General features: G+C 39.0%; 1 protein-coding gene across 6 annotated transcripts in view; it reads right to left on the bottom strand.

Annotated features, from left to right (window-relative positions):
* The window catches only part of LOC144443859 (transducin-like enhancer protein 4), a 41511-nt gene extending 20131 nt beyond the window's left edge, over positions 1–21380 (bottom strand). For 5 of the 6 annotated variants that reach the window (XM_078133438.1, XM_078133437.1, XM_078133436.1 and 2 more), the window contains exons 1-9: positions 20999–21380; positions 20698–20798; positions 20132–20195; positions 19101–19145; positions 6118–6180; positions 4909–4983; positions 4764–4790; positions 4049–4238; positions 3376–3392 (exon numbers count right to left, since the gene is read on the bottom strand). In XM_078133438.1, the coding sequence (XP_077989564.1) occupies positions 3376–3392; positions 4049–4238; positions 4764–4790; positions 4909–4983; positions 6118–6180; positions 19101–19145; positions 20132–20195; positions 20698–20798; positions 20999–21019 (603 nt within the window). In that variant the 5' untranslated portion in view covers positions 21020–21380. The remainder of the gene's footprint in view (positions 1–3375; positions 3393–4048; positions 4239–4763; positions 4791–4908; positions 4984–6117; positions 6181–19100; positions 19146–20131; positions 20196–20697; positions 20799–20998) is intronic. The other variant, XM_078133434.1, reaches the window with a different exon arrangement.
* Between the last annotated feature and the right edge of the window lie 518 nt (positions 21381–21898).

The following is a 21898-nucleotide window of genomic DNA, read 5'->3' on the forward strand; positions in this document are numbered from 1 at the left end:
TTGACTCACTGTTGAAATAACTGAATTGGGGTGTGGTGACTTTTCAAAGGAGGTAACTTTCCGCTTTTTTTTTTTCTCCAAACGTAATGGCTCCGTCTTGGGATCATTAAGTCGTGTTAGTGATTTCAATGCGTCTTCACACACTTGGAGGGTGACAAGACATATCTCAAGAGCCACACTTAGTCAGGAAGGTGCGTCATTAGAGGGTGTCAAGCAGTACGTGGAATAGCACTCGCTGTCGAGGTGGCATTGGGAGAAATTGAAGAGCTCTGGCAGGAGTGGTTCTTCACACTTCATAAAGCCAGTCTATGGGCAGGTGTTCAAGAAGTCATTGCGACAGCCTCACACCCACCCACTCCAATCATAAGCAAACACTGGTAGAGACACATACAATGGAGCTGTAGTGTTTTATAGCTAGCCAGCTGTCACGCTTGAGTACATCCACAGACCATCAACAACTCTCCTTCTATTCATGGCTACTGCTTTCCTACCAAAAGGTGTATTAAGACCACAGTGGGACCCCCAATCATATAATCACCACTCAATGTCTTACAAGAGCCTTGATTGGAGCCTGTTTACACCCTGAATCAAGACACACTGTGACAGACAAAACTTAAGGCAGTCAAGACTATTTCACCTTTATGGAAATGCAAAGCAGACATACCGGAGGTAGCCACCGCTGAGACCCACCTCACAGAAACAACACAATCCCTTATCAAAACCATCCTATGTGCCAAAACCTCAGAGTTCTGTTTGAAAAACAAACACCAACAACTAAGAATAGAATGATTCGAATTTCTGTCTTTATCTGACAAACAAAAGTTTGATTACTCTCGATATTGTCATAAGGGTGTCATACAAGCAAATATGCCATCAAGCACTTTGTTGACATGCTAAAATGTGTGTTTTCAGGAGAGTCAACACAGGGTGTGTTGTTAGGTATACAATTTAGGCTGTTCACACACACACAAGTTTCTCAACTAAGCTGTTTAATATGATAATTGTTTGCACAGGTAAGTGGTAGTCCATGGTTTATTTTTCCCCCATACACTTCCAAAGACCCACAAAAATTTAGAAAATCTGTGAATCTCTTGACTTGAATTCGACAACGGAACTAAAATTTGTGTGAACACTATTCTACTTGACTTAGCACATATTTGTTCTCCTCTTGTCACCTACAGGCACTTCAGACAAAAAGCACTTGTCACTGCAGAACATGGCTTCCCTCCCCAGTCAAAATAAGAATTGTTAGGAGAGCAAACACACCAATGAAAACACCCACCCAAAAGAACCTCTCTAAGACAAATAGATGCTTCAGCTTTCAGTGCACGGTACAAGGCTACAAGACTAACAACACAGTGACAAACCGGTAGGCCGTCAAATATGCCACAAAATGCACCTATTCATGGCTGACTGGATTGCTTTCTCATGTCCATGGTTACTTGTTAATGTTTTTAACTCAAGCTGTTTCTAAGTGTCTAGCCTGATGGGAAGATAATATTTAGTGGGAACAATGCCAGTCTACAGTGCAAATAAGAAATAAGTCGTCTTAAAGGCTTACTCGCATATCTTGACCCTTGAACTCTAATCGCATTTTTCGCTCAGTGAAAGGAACACTACAGTCTAACATAAGCCATTCAATTGCCACTGTTAATTCCTGGGCCTGGCATTATACCTGATCAGCCCTGCTAAGGTGGAAGAAATAACTCCGTCTTTCTTCTTGTTAAGCCCCCAGCTCTAATCTGACAGATAAATACTTCCCTTATAAAGGTTAAAAGCCAGTGTTTTGCCCCATCAATAATCATTATTCTTTTTGGCCACAAGAGGCGATTAGGCATTGAGCCATTTTGAACTGCAATTAAGTATTGGTTTCAGAGACCAGAGAATAGAGGAATTAGGCAGCAAAAGACACATACTGCGATAACACAGTTATTCAGTTGAGCTCAATGTACATTAAGCTCAAGCCCCAGGCTACACATCTAAAACCCTGTCTGACTCATCCCACATACCATTCACAGTGAATTACACCAGATAATTAACTCTTCTAAAGAACGACCTGCAGCTTGAAAGTGGAAATAAAACGCAGCCAAATTATATGACATTAGGACCTGGCTGGAGTGACACAGACCAGTAAAGAGAAGAATCGCCGCACCTTCTCTCTCTTTCTTTCTTTCTCTCTCTCTCTCTCTCTAACTACTGGCTCCTGGGCAGAGCACCGTTTTCCACTTGATTTGGCACTAATAGTAGTATGGCAGACAGGGAGTTAGCAAGACATTAGGGACACTTAAAGTTAAATCAAATGACTTGTACGACTGTGAAATTGGCAACTGAATTATCATTCAAACACTAGTTGGACACACTTTGGTATGCTGCATCATTTTTTTGTCGGACACAGACACGATGACGGTGATTGCCCTCCTGCTTTCAATGTGATGATGATGATGATGAATAAAATAAGGCCCGGCTTAGAGACAGTGTCGCACGTGATGTCATTTAAGACATTTAAGGATGTTAATGGAAACATGTTTGATAGGCAAGTCTGTTCTGTCATGCAAGACGAACCAACACTGTGTAGGCCATGATGTATGAGTGTCACTTACTATACATTCTCTTCACATCAGTGCTACAGTGATGAAGAAAGTGGAATTTCGTACCTTCTCTGACCCCCTCCCGCCACCTCTAATCTCTCACACCACTTTACCCGAACCCAATATAAATACATCCTAACACACGCGAAAGGAAATGCAGAAATATACAACCATAATATTAATATGACTGACAAAAATCTGAGTTCCACGATTCATTATTTTTAGGGGTCACCATGATTACATGTAGCTGTTCATATTTAACATTGTACCACCGCAGCCAAAATGTCTTTTCTCAAAAAAATGCCAAAGACCCACATTTTACAACATTAGTTCTTACTGGCTTCACCATACCTGCAAAAAACTTTTGTCTGTGTACAAACATTTTGGTGAACGGTACACTTTCTTGTAGTGCACTTTGCTGACAACCAAATGGTGATTTGTGGAGGGGTGAATGACCCAGTGGCTACTGCTGACCGGTTACAAGGGTCATATAATACTGATTTATCTGTCACCAACTCTTAACATGACAACTTCCAAGCACTCTATACCAGTACAGGTAACCAATCAGGCATGTCTACGCTCTCAAATCTCAAGTGGTCAACGATCACTTTACCCTAAATACCACACAACACACCCTGCCCCAGACAAAAGCGGAGAAACTCAAGCTGCAATTTCTAAACAGCAGTCTGCGGGAGATCGATTACAGGGTTTTTGGCCAATCCACTTGAGTTGGCCTGTGAAATCTACGAGCTTGTTCGGGGAGAGGAAATCAACAAGGGGTACTTACCTGTCGTTCTGTGGCAGCTGTGTGTTTAGATCGACAACACCAGGAGAATAGCAGAGACCCGGATCACATGACGGTTGCAATGTAGTCAATGTTATGAATGATATCACGATGAAATGTTACCAATGCCGAGTCGATACAGGTGTCCATATAAACCAGAGCAATAACAAGGGCAGCACAGGAGGGGGGTGCAAAAAATACAAGAATCCTAATTAGAACATGGTGTGGTTGAAAAGTGATCAGACTATTGGCCAAACACCTGATTCTAACAACACCAGAAATAGCAGCTGATCTTTATGAGCTGAGGGTATATTTACACATCTCATTGACAGTACACAACCAGAGCTGGCTAATAAATTGAACAGGTGCTAAAGTACACAGGTGTATGATAAGGCAAGGTGTACATTTCTCTCTGACAATGTTTGGATGAAATTGATAACCTATGATTTGTATGTATATTTATCAACCTTATGATTCCAATGTTTTCTTTATGATTGTTAGTATTTCTTCTAATCTGAATGCTGACATGGTATCGATCGTCTGAACTCAAGAGAGATCTCGAGATTCGATGAAAGATAGCCATAGACTAGTATTTCACTGAAGGTAAATGATTTTTTTGTTAACCACATTCTATTAGGCAAAAAAAAAGTATGGGTCACAGAAAAGCACTACAAACCTGGTTTTTCGTCTTTCACTGGCATCGAACTTCCTGGTAAATTAGAAAGGGCATTCGAGACTGCTAACAATCCAGCACTGCTGACTGATGGCATATGGTGCGGACCCCCGGCAAGGCTTGCTGGATGAGGTGGCATGGGTACAGGTGGGGGGTGAGCATGTGGCAATGGATGTTGTAGGCCCTGTTGACCCTTGGTAGGGAAAATTAAATTTCATTTAACAATTGAATAAAAAATTCACTTTTTTTCACTACTGAGAAAATGTGTGACAGCACTCGATCAGAGCTCCCACTTGTTGTAAAAAGTTGTGTTCTAACTTGTTCAAGCCCCCCCCCCCCCACCCATTCCTTTGTCAAAATATTTATAAGTTTATTATTTAGACTAGATTTCAAGATTAAATATCGAACAATAAAATAATAATATAATATAAAATAAAAATATACTTTGAATGCATGTTAAAAAGTTATATCAAAATTCACAGCCATGCAAGTTAAAAACAATTCAATAATGAAATTGAACAAAAAAAATGTTGACATTATTTGAAAACCCGGGTATAAGCATTCTAAAAATAATAGATGGGGGAACAAATTGTACAGAAAAAGAAACGCCAAGACTGCACAGCAAGTACTGACATCACCCCACCCTCTCATAATCTATCTTTCTCCCATGCACTATTCTACTGAAACCATGGCAACAATATAGAACATGTATACTCACAGAAAAATGTGGGAAGGCTGACTGTTGCTGTGGAGAGGAACAAAAACAACAATAGTCAATTATCAGTTCCTGTGATGACACTTGAGGAAATAAATCATGTGCAAACAAACAATGGGGTCAAAGGTTACAGAGGCTGCCTACTTACCCCGATTATGGCATTCAGCTCAGTCATTGTAACCTGTTTTGCTCTTTCTACTGCGGCTGCAACTTGCTGTTGGTGCTGAGAAAAAAAAAAGTAAAAAAGAAAGTTAATAAACAAACACGGTAGGTTGGCAGGCTATGCAATTGCGACTCGCTCAATTAATTCTCAAATAAAAAAAAAATAATCGTATTGCTAACAAATCTGGCTAGTAAATTTAGTCATTTCTCAACTTTGATGTTATTGCTATGTAAACTGTTCCCAAGAGAAGTGGTCGTAAAACTTTTTTTTATCTTCGCCACCTGACTTCGGTTGGTAGCATGTCAGAGCGTTGTCCCTAGGCAGTGGTTGTAATTTGCTTGACTAAGGTTGGAATGCGCTCAGTTTGGCTTCGCTTCACTGCTGATAAATCACCTTGTTGTATTGAGATTGCCACAAGGATATTACACTGCCCCTGTATCTGACAAGTTGACAATCTCTTTGTGCTAATCGTGTCTCCCGGGATCCACTAAAACATTATCTGCTGTATAAACTCTGCTCAGATAATGAGTACAATTGCATGAAGTCTTGCCATTTAGTCCCTCCCAAGATGCACTCCAGCAGTTGCCGTGACAACAGGGTCATAGAAATTAAATGAACATTTAGATGGCTTCAAATCTCCTATCTCCTACTTATCTGGGGATGGAGCTGTTTCAAAGTGCAACTCTTTGCCGAGTTAATTGGCTCTGTTTTTTTCTTTGATACACGAATACGTAAAGTGAATAACAAACATCGTTAAAAACTTCATCACCTTCTTACAATGAAATTCTCGTCATATTCTTGCACTCTACAACCTTGTAATGTAAATTTCACAATACTCAACCTGTGATATCTCCTCTGTTCATAATTATAAATATTTAGAAATCCTAAAATCATATCAGTAATTGTAGCTTGTATTTTATAAATATCAATTATTTTTTTTCACTCAGAGGTTTCAGTACCCAAATGTTGAAACGGCATTCCTTGCAGCAAAATATTAAATGGTGAAACTTTCCACCAGTGAGTGACTAACAACAAATATCTGAAATTTAAAACACTCCAGGAAATTTGATGAAGATAATATGCAAATGGTATCTATGGCAACAAAGATTTGGACACATGAAGAAATGGACAAGGCATTTTCGGAAAAAAAAAATAAAAATGGGGAAAAAATGTTGGTGTTTTTTGATGACTTACCTCCTGTGACAAGAATGGAATGATCTGAGCACAGATTGCATTTAGCCTTTTGGCGATTTCAGTCTGAAATATATAAGAATAGAAATATAGATATGAAATTAATACTTTCTGCTAATACATCCAGTAGACATGGGTTTTTTAAATTTGACCAATTTTAGGAAAAGTAATTTGAAGCAAACTTATGATTCGTGATTTTTTACTTAGCGACCCTGGATCTATGCGACTCATATAAACATGAACAACTTTTGGCATTTTTTGTTGCCATGGAACACACAAAAAAAATATTTTGTGTACATAGTTTTTTATATCGTCAGCACATATCACTATAGAGTAGTGAGTTGTTCAATGACAACAGCGTCGGAAATGTGTTCAAACAGCAATTGGACTAATTGAAACTTAATAATTCAGAAGTAACGATGAATAGTACTTGACTCTAGCACCATTTTGTATTAGGTTCAAAATGCGCTGTTGATACACACTGAAATATTTACATCTCAAAAAAAAAGAAAAAAGATGTAAAATATCCCAGTTAATTACCCCTTTTAAACAACACACAGACATGGACACACACACGCACACACTATATACATACACACACCAGTAGAACAGTCTAGCTTCGCGCTTTTTTAATAAAATTTTCATGAATTCACACAACGGCGGAAAAATCCAAAGCATAACCTACACCTTGCATAATACTAGGACATCACCCCTAGAGAAAAAAGAGTGTTTCAAAAGCCCCTGGTGGTTTACCAAAATATAACGCAGTATCTATGATTATAGTGTTGCTGACGTATTTTGTCACATTACGCTATTGAGGAAATTGTTCACTCCACTCACTACACCAATGATAACTGACAAGGGAGGGTATAGTCCACTGATGGCTGGCGCCCGAACTGATTCCCTAGTATGCAGTATTTTCATTATACGATGCACCATCTTAACTCGGCTAGATAGCAATCAAACCACACGGGAAGGGCAGTTCGGTGGCTTCCCAATAAATCAGAAAACGTGATGTAGAATTGATTAGAAATGCATTGCCTGGGACTGTACTCAGGCAGCACTGCACATTCAAAATTTCACTTGTCTTCATTATCTCCTCTTCTGCATGCAAGGTAATATCAAATTGGCTGACTCCCCTTCTCCTGTCTTAATCCCCTATTTTGGCAATTTTTCCTGAGTAATCTTGCCAATCTCGTCTCAGGAGATCGGCCACGTAATCTCCTTACTTTGGGGTATTTCACCCCATATCCATGCATATTAAACTGCCGTGATCTTTGCTATCTGAAAACCAATAAGCCCAATGTACTTGCCATACCTACAGTTCTCTCTCTCATACTGGGGATAAGTGTACTTACGTCAACCACATATTAATGTAGAGCCTTGTTATGTATAAAACATGCGACTGAGTAATTGACTTATGAGTATCGTAACTACATAATGTCAAATTTTTTTCATTTTCTAGCCCACTGTCACGACACAATCTGTTTCATTTCCTACAAAGCATTGCTTTCAAGATTATTTTAAAACACACAGCTGAAATAAATTTGTTCAGATTACATTTCACTTTATTAAATTAAAAAAAATTGTGATATTCAATCCAATTCTCACTTGCTCCTTATTTCACGCATAAAAACCCAAACTTTTGCAGAAAGACAAGAATTGAGACAAAAAATGGAAAATTGTCCTAAAATATCAACAACAAAAATAATTTGAAAAAAAAGAATTTTTTCCCTATTCCTTTATCCATCTATATTTTTTCAAAGTGCGGAATTTTTGTTCTTATTTTTGTACCTTAAAATTTCATGTTATTATCTGAATAAAAAAAATTGCAATTTTTCATTTTAATTTCGCATCAAAGCAGGACACGAAAATAAATGAATGTTTTGAAAATATATCACAGTTTTGACAAAAGTACGATAAAAAATTGAAGTTTTCCACGCTTGATGAATTTTAATGACGGGAGCTTTCCCTTTCTGATAAGGTGACACCCAGGAGAGCTTATTCCATTTCCTTGTGATGTTCATTGTCAGTCACTACGGTCCATTCTATTGCTCTGAAAGTATTAACTTATAAATTACACAAAAACTAAGCTCTATTACGGTTCCCTCGGGGAGCGCTACAATTTGGGTACACAATTTCGGCTCTGTGTTGTCGGTTGGAAAGTAATACAGCCTTCCATTCCCTCTTGTACTGTTTTTATTATATCTGAGACTATTTTCTGCCCACTAAGCAATGAATTATTGAAAATTCAATACAGCAGAGACTTGGAACATATCATAACGATATTCAAAGTAGGGGGAATAGACCGGCTCAATTTGCATAAAAAGACACTCAAAACAAAATCAAGAAAACGTCTATTGACTGAGGTGTTATTATACTTCGCCAGACAAAAAATCCATTACCCACGAGTACCTCTTGGGAGCACTGCTGTAGAAGAATTAAATTTTACACTGAAAAAATTTGTAATAATACTACGTATTCACATGAGGATTGGATAATATCACTTGGAAATGTAATCAGACACATTATCACGATGTATGTACTTCATAGTGAGATGAATGCCACTGTGCTAGTCGCTGTGAAAAGCACTGATCCTCGCGGCAATGACAGCCCATTATCTCCCCAAAGTGGCATCACACGTTATGGAAATTAATTCATCGTTAGAATTCTCACGTCATCTCACGTCGCCAGCAATATTATCAAAGCCGGAGAGATAAAATTAGCCCGCATGTAAATGAGCAGTCGCAGACGTGATAACCCCAATAGAGCACACACATGCATATGATTTTGCAATGATGGACAGCTCTGACAATGGCCAAAGTATGGAAAATCGCTGTGAGATTGTCACATCTGCTGCGGGCTAGTATCTCCAACATCATATTCCCCTCCCCCATCAAAACAAAGAGAAGTTAAACAGCTTCAGCAGGCTGACTCATGTATAATGGACGACTTGTTTGCAGACCCACTCAGCCTTTAAATACGCATGATTTCAAATAATTTGTTGTACTTCTTTGTATGCATGCTCTTTGTGAAGTGTTTCCCTACGGCAAATAAACCAGCACTGTCCCTAGAGTATTCATTACAGCTATCCCGATCAATACGCTTACATACAAGATAGCAGATCGCAGCATTAGCAAGATAATAAATGACCTTATTACAATGTCTATTAGGACTTCTTTCTCTCCCCTGTGACTGACAAAATGGGCTGGCACCATTGATCATCCACCCCTAGCCAATACTATCGGTGGCAGAAGGGGAATTAACAAAAACTAGAAAAGCCCCGAACTGACAGATTAAGGTGTTATTACTGCCGCAGTCACTGCTCCCAGTGGACCGAAGGGAAATGGCTTGCTTCAATTGACACCAAACCAGTTTTAACAACATCAATTTGGGATTTGCTTTCCAATGAAGAAAATGGCAATTGTCCACATGGGAAATCAGCCGGCAAAATAGCACTTTGTCTACATTCAATATGTCTTGATTTTAGATTTATACCGAGGTTGCTGGGGGATTTGCTGGTAATGGGATGAAGTCAGTTAAACCTAACTTTATTAAATACATAATGCTTTCTCAATAAATTCGTAATGAGCCATTTTCGCAATAAATCCCATCCATGGACACAGTTCCCTCAATGACGTGCTCAGCGCACATAAAAACCTTCCTGGACATGAGCGCCATAAAAATTATGTACAAATTTATGAGATTTCCTTTAGAGCCCTTTTCGCTCACTCGATGGCGCTGTCACAAGTTGGCTACACACTGATTTAATTTTGACAGTTGTCATTAAGAGGCTCTTTAACTGACAAAGAATCTACTTGTGGACATACATGCTATGACTGAAGTGTAGTTCAAGCTATAGAGAGCCTGAAAGCTCCGCTACTTCTTCTCACAACTTCACTGAAGGGGACATTCTATCCTACATGAGGACACTTTTCTTCTGCATGTGTTTGGCATGAAACAATTTCTGCTAATGAGCCCTGCTGTTTGGCACTGTATTTTAACAACTGGAGTTGATTCTTGTTTCCCTCCTGTGGGTAGATCATGTTTTAACAGGCACAATACACTACACTGGTAAATGAACCCGCTTTCTATGATTTGTTTTGATAGTGATAAATTTCAAACTATTTCTCACTAATTACACATGAACTCCTGCTGATTCTGACCAACTTATCATGACTGGCTTTGATAATTTTCAGCTTGTCTGGACATTAGGCTACCATTCCAAGGCCTGACAAAAAAATTCTTTTACAGTTGTTGGTATTTCCTAATAATTATGACACCTTGCCCCTCCCTCCATGCACCCTGCTCACCCCTTCTGACCAAGTCCACTGAACCATCTTGAAATCCACTCCTTGTAATCATTGTTGTTTTGTTCAGCTTAGTCATACAATATAGGTCCATTCATCCATAGACACCATCTTCATAATGAAAACTGACAATACAGAGAGAGTAGGGGCCAGCGCAAGGGGGCAGTGGCAGCTCACAATGGTCAATGCCGCAGCTGTGCCTACCCAGCAAGCACCCACTCAAATACATGATACAACAGTAAATGATCCGTGCTAGCCAAACAATCACTTGAAAATACACTTAGTAACTTTACACGCTGGAAACAACACAAACAATCATGCACAGAGAAAAAAGGCCTGTGGACACAGGCTGGAACAGAATAGTCGCCGATTGCCACACTGGTGCACCTTTTCCGTTCCACCTCTTTGGCAGTCTATTGAGTGACACTGAATTGAAATCCAGTCATATTCGGTTTACTTGGGGAAAGAGAACTAACAACATGCCAGTGCTGATATATTTCAAGAAGTCCTTGTCAAACATACCACGACCTCGGGGATATGGAAGAGAGAAAAATACATAGCCCCAGCCTAGTCAGGTATGCATGCGGGCAGCCATGCGTGTGTGCATATCCTTTCCCATGAATTAACCACTTGATGAAAGTGAAATTAAAGCTAGAGTGGCATGCCAATCACTGACCCCGACAAACTCATCCGAGCTCAACTCTTCTGTATGGCAATACAGAATATGGTAATAGGGTGCCTGTGAGCGCAGAAACGCCGCAAGGACTACCAGCTTTACGCATGCTTGCTCCAGAGATAAATTAACAAATCAGTCAAAGGGAAAAATAACCGATCCCTGTGTAAAGGGAGGCAAAATGACATTATAGTTTGTTATTTGCTTTACAGTGCCCAATAATGTGTCAATTATCTTTAAACAGGTGGTGGCAGGCTAAAAAAATAACAGATTTTTTTTTGTTTTGTGAGCAGATAATCTTTAATTACTTGAGAATTGGGGTGATTACTGCTAATGACTGCTTTGCCCTTGCCTAGGCTCAGGCCACCAGTTTGTCACACTGACACACAGCCCCCCCTCCTGTCAACATTTGTTTCCACATTGTGCAAATATCAAACTTTTTGTTCCCATAGTAATCAGTTCCTCACAAATAAACTAAACATGTATCAGATTTCAAAACACCTAAAATCAACAAAAAAAACCACCAAATACTAATATCGTACTTAAACTTCGTGTGAAAATGATTTAGATTGAAAAAAAATATTCAAATTCCAAAATGTTTTATCAGCTGGAACATTGTGTGCAATCAAAACTTCTAAAGCCCATTTTTTGCTGAAATAAAATTTTAATAATAGGCAATGCGTGGGTCTTCTGATTGCTGCATCATGACTTTTTATTTTTTTTACTAACAGGTGGGAAAAAGTAAACATTTTGATGTACCACCTGACATTCTGCATGGAACATCAGACACGATAGGTATACAATTTCCTCCTCCAGACAACATATCGGAAAAACAAACACCCACTTTTGAGTTCAAACAAGCAGCTTTAAGAGCGGAAAAACTTCACAGCAGTGGATTAGATGTTCGACAAGTATTTTCATTTTGGCGGCAAAACTTTGCTCCATGCTTGGACAACTTCTTTTCTTTGTCAGCACTCTAACAAGAATTTTTCAAGAGCTTCATGCTCATTCAATGGAAACATGGGCAATTTATTCACACAGAATGGCTCAGAAGAATTGTATGACCGTAGATGGAAAACTTATCACTTGATTGCCTCACAATGGTTTCAGGTACAGATCACACCAATTTTTCATCCAACAAAACAATTCAACTGAATTCCAAGCTTTGAACAAAAAATCCTTTCTTTGGGCAGAAATTCTTTGCAAGCAACAAATTGCATAATTGTGTACCAACTTTTACCTTTTCTACCATTCTTGTGTTTTTTTTCTCATGCATGCCTACAGGGGGTGAACATACCCTAAGAAACATGTCAGCATGACAGCAGTTGAGAAAAGCTCAACCCCTCTACTCTGTAGTAGAATGGATTAACCTTTTAATATGGTATGTTAGGGATATACTAAAGAACATATACGAGGGGTGGAGGGGGATCAGTACTTCAAACATCAGTGATCTTGTCCAAGACCTATACATAAACATTTTTCAATCTAAGAAAACGACAGATATTCCAGTGTTCTCACTAGAATTATTCACAAGGGGATTGCGAAACTATTATTAACACATTCAGCAATTGTTGGTTGGAGCCTGAAACAGAAAATCTACAATCTTGTGGCAGTGTTTGATACCATATTTAGCATAAAATGAAGTGGCTTGGAGTACAATATTCACGTTATACAAGAGAGTGCTCAGAAATTACAAGCGGGCATATATGTATTACAGTACACACATTTTCTCTTACCATCAGACATAAGTAAAAATTCAAACAGAGAACTTTTCATTCACATGTTCTGTATAGGTTTTTCATCCTTTTTTCCCCAAGGCAAGACTTTGTCTCTTTGTACTAATTCAGTTCAATTATTTTTTCCTGTGGCAAATGATAAACTTCCTTCCCTTGTACTTGCCATAAATTGAAGAGACATTCTTGTACTAAACAGAGATTGTTAAATTCTGACCCACCAAAAAGGATATGACTAACTTAGTAACTAAACCAATGTGAATTGATACATCCCCCAGTATCTTGTCTGATAAAAAAAATGCTTCTCAGGAAATAAGCCTCCCTGAGCATTTTATGAGATAAAAACAGTAACATTTAATTCACACGGCTTCTAGATCCGTACCACAGAGGGATGATTAAAATTTGTCCTATCTTTTCACAGCCTAGGGGGAATTAATTTTCTGTAGGGCAATCCATTTCAATCTGACAGCTTAATATTTGGTGGGTGGGATCTGTTTATAATGTGACGGCAGAGAACTGATAAGCAATAACTACTAAAATAATCTGACACTCTAATTCTCTATAAGTTGATAACATTTCTATATTTCTAAAACCTGGAAACTCAGTCAAGCTTCATGCCAGTTCTCCAACTCAGCCTTGCAGGGTTATGAAGTAGTGCCACTGCCCTCTAGAGGTGGCCAGTTATCAGCAGCCTCTTTCTATCAGTGGTTTTCATGAGGCAAAAATCGCCTATCAAGTTACAGCTCCTACTTGTTTTTGTACTAATACAGGGAATAAAAAACAACAAGTGATAACCTGTCTGGATCCCCTTACTTCTTTATTCAGCATGCCAGTCAATGATTAAACGTCATTATCTTTTGAGCACGTGAGTAACCAAGCGCAAAGGGATTCTGTAAGCGTGGCAACTCAGCTCAAGCGCAAAACATTTTCGATTTGTAGAAAAATCTATCCATTATGGGATAATTAATATTGATTAGGTGTTTGTGCACGGCAAGTGAAGCGGCTTGCAATTTCCATGCTTGCACCCAGCAGAGCAGAAGTGTCCGGGTGACCACATTAAAAAAAATTAGCACAACTTTTTTTTTCATTTTTGTATTGTGCACCACCTTCATACCATTCACTAGCCATGAAATTCAACTCCCAAATGTTGGAACTCAAATGATGGTCGCCATGACAACAGTGGTTGCCACGGCAACATCAACTCAGTGAGCAGTTTCCTCAAGGGAGATGAAGTTTGCTGAACGCCAACACCTTTCCTAACAAACCAAAGTTTGAAAACCTAGTGGCGTTCATTTCTAACATGCTCTCTTCGACTTCTCGTCATGACTTTCTGCATCACTGATAATGAACGGAAAGTTGAAGTCGGGCATCGCATACAACATTATCAAGAAATCAACAAGCTGATAAGTTACCATGTTTGGCTCTTTGATGACAGACTAACATACTCTTTTCCTTGAATACCTGCTCCCTCATCAGAGTCAGATTCAGTCGCTTCTCTCTCTGAGAAAGGTGTCAAGTCCCTCGTACGCTCACCGACACCCGTCAGACAACTATAAACGTGATTTCACTGAAGTAGACCTTGAGTAAGTAGATTGCTTTCTACTCCTTATACAAACAGTTGCCAACATCTTTTTTTTTCTCTCCATTTTTTTCCTGTAGCGACTCAAGATCCCCCAAGTGTGTGTATTTGTCGATCATTAGCTTCACCACAATTGCTTCACCCTTTGAATGACAGGTGCACACAATACCAACTGTCACATACCTGACGGTGTATTTAACAGATAGCAATTATATCTACCCTTGTTATTCTTTTGTGACCATGTGACATTTTCATACACACAATGTAAGATTTGTCCAGCAACAACAATTGTGTTTGACCTACTCAAATAATAACCAACGTTTGGGAAAATCATTTTAGACACAACACCTGAATGAGTTCTCACAACAAATCTCACCTACATAGCCTGAGAAAATCCCCCACACAAAAAAATAGCAGGCTTATGTTACCAGCAACAAAATATACAAGTTACAACATCATGTTAAAAATTGTATGCGACAAACCACAAACTCAATTCTACTTTGTTCAACCTTAGCCACCACAGTGACTTCAACCCAAAACACCACCAACTCAAGACAGATTCTGTCATCCATGTTATTTGATCCCCACACCCATAAAATATAAAACAGCATAAACATCATTGGACAAATATCTTTACATTCTAAACAAAGAGTGGATGATTGAGCATTGACAGCAGAAAGAAGTGGGATGCGACCATCTTGTTCTCAACATTTGCCAACATTTCGAAACTGGTCAAAAAATTAAAAAAAAAAAAAAAAATTTCTGTAACTATTCAAAAAATGCATTCATTTAGTCATACAAATAATGGGTGGAAAAAAAAGCAATTAAAAATGAATAAAACAGGATCAATTTCAAACAATAAAAATATATTATGTTTTGCCTGAACTTGAATAAACAGTTCCTTTATATTCCTTTATGCATGAAATTCATATCATAATTAGCGTTCTTTGTACAGAAAATAAAAGCCAACAAAAGCATCATTGAAGAAGGAATATTGAGCTTCGATCATATTGGTGTTGAATAGCAAGTGTGTTTATATAACAACCAATCAATGACTCCTGGTTCGCATAATCCATTTCATACAAGTACACTGAATTTATATATTATTGGGCTGGATACAATTTCACTGTCTTTTCACACTGAAAACAGTGTTGCATCACTTTATTGACCAACTTTGATGAACTACTGTGCTAACAGGAAGAAAGAAAAAAAACAGCGATGCCGAAAAAACGAAGACTACATCATCTATACATAGTCATTTAAAATTTATGAAGCTGCCTTCCAGAAATTTATTGAAAATGGCCCGGGGCTTTGAAATTATACCTACTGCCATTGATAAATGTTGGACAAGGTACCGAAATCGATCACATTGAATCTTGTGACTAGGCCATTGTGACATTTCTGTTTATTTCATTACCGAATACCCTATATAAAACATTTCCTTTTTTTTCCTTCATGCTTAAGGACTAGACTGCGTGTGAGTACCACAGGTAATAAAACAAACTATTGCTTATACCATCTTGTTGGCAAACACACCCAAAAGAGTATTTGTGATAGTTTTACCCTGTCTGTTTGGACAACAACTCAGCAAGACATTTGTTGACTTTTTGATATGAATGATTACCAAGCAGTTCTTTCACTGTTCACCACTTCCCAACAAACAAGAGTTCCTTTTTTGGTGATTATTTGAGCAGAAAACATTAATTCTAGCACAGCCTGGGAAAATATTGACTCTCTCAACAATTGTTAATTTTAAAAAGCACTTAGCACCAAAGGCCTTGTCTGTCACTGCACTTCAAAGCTCATCTGCTTTTATGACGAATCAACATTGCCTGCTGCATATTGAACATTGATGGGTCAATACATGTAAGTTGTAACTGGTGAATTTGCAAAGAAGTCTCGGCAGATAATAGCAGCCCATAATTGGCCATATTGTGTTGGTGAAACGGTTAGCCCCTATTAGCATCAACAAGCACGACATAATGAATTCGTCTGACTATATTGATAACTCCAATCTCATTCACTAGTACGACAACTCGACAAATTGAGGACCATTATCTGTGCTGTGCCGTCATCAACACACACACAACACTGCATTAATTCACAAGACTTCGTTATTTTTCAAACAGACTAAGGTTGCAGCGTATTATGAATTCAAGCAGTGAGTATTGTAGCTGTTGGCATTAGTCAATAAAGAAGGGGGTTCATAAACCTTCAGTGTCTATGATAGCTGATGGCCATGGCATATAACCATACTGCTCATAAAAACGAACGAGCGCAAGCTTACTCCCGATATAACTACATTAATCTAAGCACTGGACATTTTTCCTTTCCTTTATTTCCAACCGTTCACTCAAACATATATTTAACATTTTTGGGGGGTTCAATTAATAATAACACAACATCTTCACCAGTTAATTTTTCTTGGCAAAATTTTAGGAGTGATTCTCTGCGAAATTAAACCACTAAATATTGTAAAATCTAATTTTTTTAGTTCCCTGAGCAACCCCGCACAATCACTCACTACAGACTATTCTAATATTCTACAATGCAGCTGTGCTGCAGATGTAACCCAATACAAAAAATCTCTGCCCAATATTCAATATTTTCTGCCAAAGGCTTGAGTGTAGTTAGTAATTTAATATACAATAATCCCGAGTAACAAAACACCAGCCTATTACATTTGCAGTGTCGTAAGGGATGTCGATTAAATTTTTTTAAAATCTGAATTTGAAAGTTCCTCCAATTATGCGTCATTTTCATTTTGGGTATTACTGTCCAATTTGGATGATTTTTTTCCTTTCATCATTATTCCGCTAGTGTATTTTTCTTTCTTTCGTTCTTCATATCATTAGATTTAATCCTGTGCCTCTGAGGGCAGATTGATGGAAATAAAATGCTCTCCAACAATTGATACATCTGGAGTTCATAGACGGGATTGTATGGAACAGCCAGTAAGAAGGGAGCTGGAGGGTCGGTTTAGACAACAACACACTACTACCCATGATGCAATATACATCGTGATTGTGGTTTCCTACTTACACATCAACACAACTTTGACCAGTACTCTTATCACCTAAGAAAATGTTGTAAACTTTACACACACTATGACAACATTGCTGTAACTATAACACACACCCAAAAAAAAAAAAAAAAAAAAAAAAAACGTGTCTCCCCCATAAACACTGACATCTTTGCAAAGACCATATTGGTTCTGTTGGTGTAATTTATATGAACAAGCCTGAGGTCTTATTCCATATCTAACATTGATGATATTTTTAATCTCTCAGCAACCGGCCCCATATGTCACAGCGAGGTAGCAGTGATGACGAATCGTTTCATTATCGACTGCAACAATACGGGAATACACAACACAGGAATACATTCAGCTCTTCATAAAAAATTTAACTGGCTTTTCAAACCTAATGGCCGACATCTCTTTTTATGAGATGATATATGTTGTTGTTGGCAATGAAAATTTAATACAGCTATCCCATGATAATGGTTTGTGATACTACTGAAAGAATAGACAGTGGAGTGAAACATCACATGATCGCCACACTTTTATTACATTACTTGCTTTCTCTATGATCATTTACTTTACTAGACTACTTCTAGACATGTTTGGCTTTCTGCTTCACCGCCCACAGTGCATGATATTGTTATTCCGTCATTCACACTGCTCCCTAAATTCACGGACAATTTTCCCAACTTTGTAAGTCTTTTCTGCCATCTGCTGGTAGTATTTAAATTGAACAAATCTCCCGGTAACGGGAATTAGCTGTCCGTGTTCGCGTTTCGGCTTTATCTTTTCCAACCGCCTCTTTGAAAAGCGATGGCCACCACTGGCCCGATTTGGCTAATGTGAGCACCAAAGTAGCAGACAAAAAGTAAGCGGCGGTCGGTTAATGATATGAATGACGGGGACTGAATGTAAATAGAAAAGGTGAGCGGTGTTGTCCCCCAGGCTATGCAGATAGATGCAGTACAAGGGGGGGAGCTGCACACACAGCAGATAGAAGTAACATAGGTTTTCAGCAAACCTCTATTACCGCCAACTGTGAACTCCTGGGTTGTACAGTAATAGAAAAATGACAGTGTGTACAGATAATAGAGGCCATTACAAATAAGTATCCTTTGGGGAGGATGCAGGAGCTCCATTATCTAGGACTCCTGGTGATGCAAGGTAATAGGGTACATTCATAGACTATGCAAGCACATTATCAACGTCCATTCATCTTCCATACAAATTACAGAGGCGGCCACACTCAAGTCACCCTGTTGACGATTTCTCCATTCACTGCAAACCTCTCATACATAAACCATTGCTTGTTGTCTTGGTTTCGCCTGACTGCACTTGCGAACAAATGAGCACCAAGCTGTTGCAAACTGTACTGACCGTACCCATTGGGCATCCATCTATCAAACTATCTCTACGACACCCCCTCTCCCCTTGTACTAACTCCCCGTCATCCAACTGTCACCCATCTGGGTCACCTACCCAGACATTCCCTGCCTCATGGAGTGAAACAACCCTGCGATTTCGGAGCGCCATTACACTGCTCCCCTTATAACTTACTACTGCCTTTGATAACATGATAGTGACCCTACCAGTTTATATTCACAATGCCCTACAAATAAATATACGACCACTATAAAAATGTCTCAATGACAACAAAAGAGTCGCTTACCTGTTTGTGCATTTCGACATTTAGACCATAGGACATCTCATAGTACTGTGCCAAAGAAAAGAGTAAAAAAACACAACATGGGTGGGTGTCTCAGAGTGGCGTATTATATACACAATCACTCAGGCGTGTATGCCAACGTCAGTACAGGGACACGGGAAAACACATGGAAGGGTATGTGAATATGGAAATTACACAGATTCACAGTACTACTAGCTCCACATAATTACATAAACAGTCTCTTTTCACAAATGGAGATTGCCAGGCAAGTGAATGTGACAGTGACTGAGTGCGCTATAAAAGCCAGCTTTCTCAACATCTTTTTCTCATCATCTCCCCTTGTAAGGAGTGGCGGCTCTCACTTCACAAAACAAACACGCATCAATATACCTGAATGGCACATATTGAATGAAGCTTCCCCCCCCCCCCCCCCCAACACCGCTCAAAACAAAATATTCACCTTATTCATTATATCAAAATAAAAGAAAGTGTTTTCAGTCTCCGGATATGATACCAAACAGAAATAAAGCCGATTAATGTACCATTTGGTGCCTCAACCCAGTCACACGCAAAATGTAGCAGCACACAAGACAGCGCAGTATATTATTAAAATCAGCTAATATGAGAAAATTGATAACCGCTCTAGGGCCTTATGAGATCTGGCTTAACCTATCCATGTGCATGTTATAAGATATGATAGCCAACGAACAATGCCCCTATTCACCATGTATGTACACACCACTATCCATACATATTGAGACTGAATTAAAATTTCAAAAAAAAAATTCAAAAAAAGAAATAATGAAAAAATACAAAAATCATTCGGTATTCTGTACGCTGAAAAAAAAAAAAGACTGATCAATTTCCTATTGGAAATTCATCCCACATTCATGCCTGTTATTAAATCAATTGCTACCATTATTAAAAACGTGCAGTTTCCAATTCAAATCTATGAGTGCTATTCAAAATAATATAATGTGTGAAAATATCACAAATGTAAACAAATATTATTTTGACAAAAATTTTGTCCTTACCATAACATAGTGTCTTTGCATCTCTGTCTTTTCGCTTGCCAATTTCTCACACTCCATTTTCAAACTAGAAAATTGAAAACACGATAACACAAATCAAACTATTGCGATTAGAAACAACTGACACTTGAGCGTACGTATTAACACCATTACTCGGCCATGGACAGGAAATAGACTCCGAAACCATACAAAAAACCACTAATTACTTTTTGTTAAACGGCGAGAGAGGCTTCGTGACTGGTCAACTTTTGTATGGCGTGTTATTTCCGCTATAAAACCGGCGGTTACCGACCCTCTTTCGAGTCCTTGAAAAGTTGATAAAATTATGGCTGGAATTGTGCGACGCTCTGGTATCAATAACTTGTGCTATAACAATTACAGAGAAAACGGAAAGCCATCTGCTAGGATCGAGTAATCTATACCAACGCGATAAACCTGGGGACAGCGGACTGCGATCTTTCAACACACACTAAAACTTAGGCGAGTACATTCGCGGTACCTTACATTTCAATCGTGGAATTTTTATTGTTCTTGCTAAAGAAAACATCGTGAAAAACAGTTTACATTACCTGTGGTATTGTGCTTGCAGAAAGCTGAATTCTTCCTTTATACGGTCGCATGACTCCGCCACGGTGAACTTGAACGGTTGACCTGGCTGGTGCGGAGGGGCCTGTAACAAAAACAGGGGGAAAATACAGCTGAATATGAGTACACATGCGATTATCAATACAAGATCGAATATAATTTGATCGGAGTACGTTGAAGTCGACCTGTATTCTATTCATTGCCCAGTTGAGTAACGATATTGGCGCTCTCTCACTCAATAAAAGTCTCACTCCGGAGGAAAAATATCGCTCGATGTACACTTACGGGGTGTCGACTCTGGTACATGGTTAATCCAGATCGTGTCTACGATGAGGAGACACTGTGGAAATCGAGGAAATGAGATCGTTGGGTCGCTCCGGAGAACGACGCAGACTTGGCTCTATTTGTAAAAGAATCACTTGCTGCAGTTGACAAACGTAGTGAAGCTTTTGTAAGTCACACCGACAATTAGACCGTTGTAGATACGTTCCCAATCGCACCACTTTCCCACGAACAGTGTACACCAAACGCGTCTTCAGCATTCAATCTTCGGGTATCTCCGTAAAGGGGCGAAAACAGGTCAGAATTTTGGCCGTAATCGCTATTCGGGACGGGGCCGTACGTCGTAACGATCGTCGTCGCTGTGAAAATGCCACACACAAGTATATCTGTACACGCGGTTCATGTAGAGCGACAAAAGGAGGGCAAATACACTTGCCATATAAGGCAAATAAATGATTGGCCCTATCAACGAAACCAATCAAACATGACCACCATTAGCACACACAGCCAAAGAATCCCACGTGGTATGGCGGAGACACTGAATCGCAGTCAGGCATTGACGAATCACGAAGCCGGATTTCGAAGTCTACAGCTGCGATGCACTCGATAATGAGTATAACTGTCAATCACCCGCTCGAGTAAACGCTACCTTCTGGTTGTCAATCAAAGTAACGTGGGCTGTGTTCACATATCCGCCCACTATGCTTAGCTGATTATAAGTGCCTGAAGTGGCAAATGGAACAATTCATTTGAAAACTTACACGGGGAAGACAGCCTGTTGTCCAAACTTTATTGCCTCGCCAAGCTGACATCGATAACAGGAATATACTTAAAGCTGACACTGGAAATATTATCGGCGGAGATATATTTTGGCGGAGCTATTTTTATTTTCGAAACAATTTT

Source organism: Glandiceps talaboti, chromosome 12 (assembly GCF_964340395.1).
Source record: "Glandiceps talaboti chromosome 12, keGlaTala1.1, whole genome shotgun sequence".
Taxonomy (NCBI): Eukaryota; Metazoa; Hemichordata; class Enteropneusta; family Spengelidae; genus Glandiceps; species Glandiceps talaboti.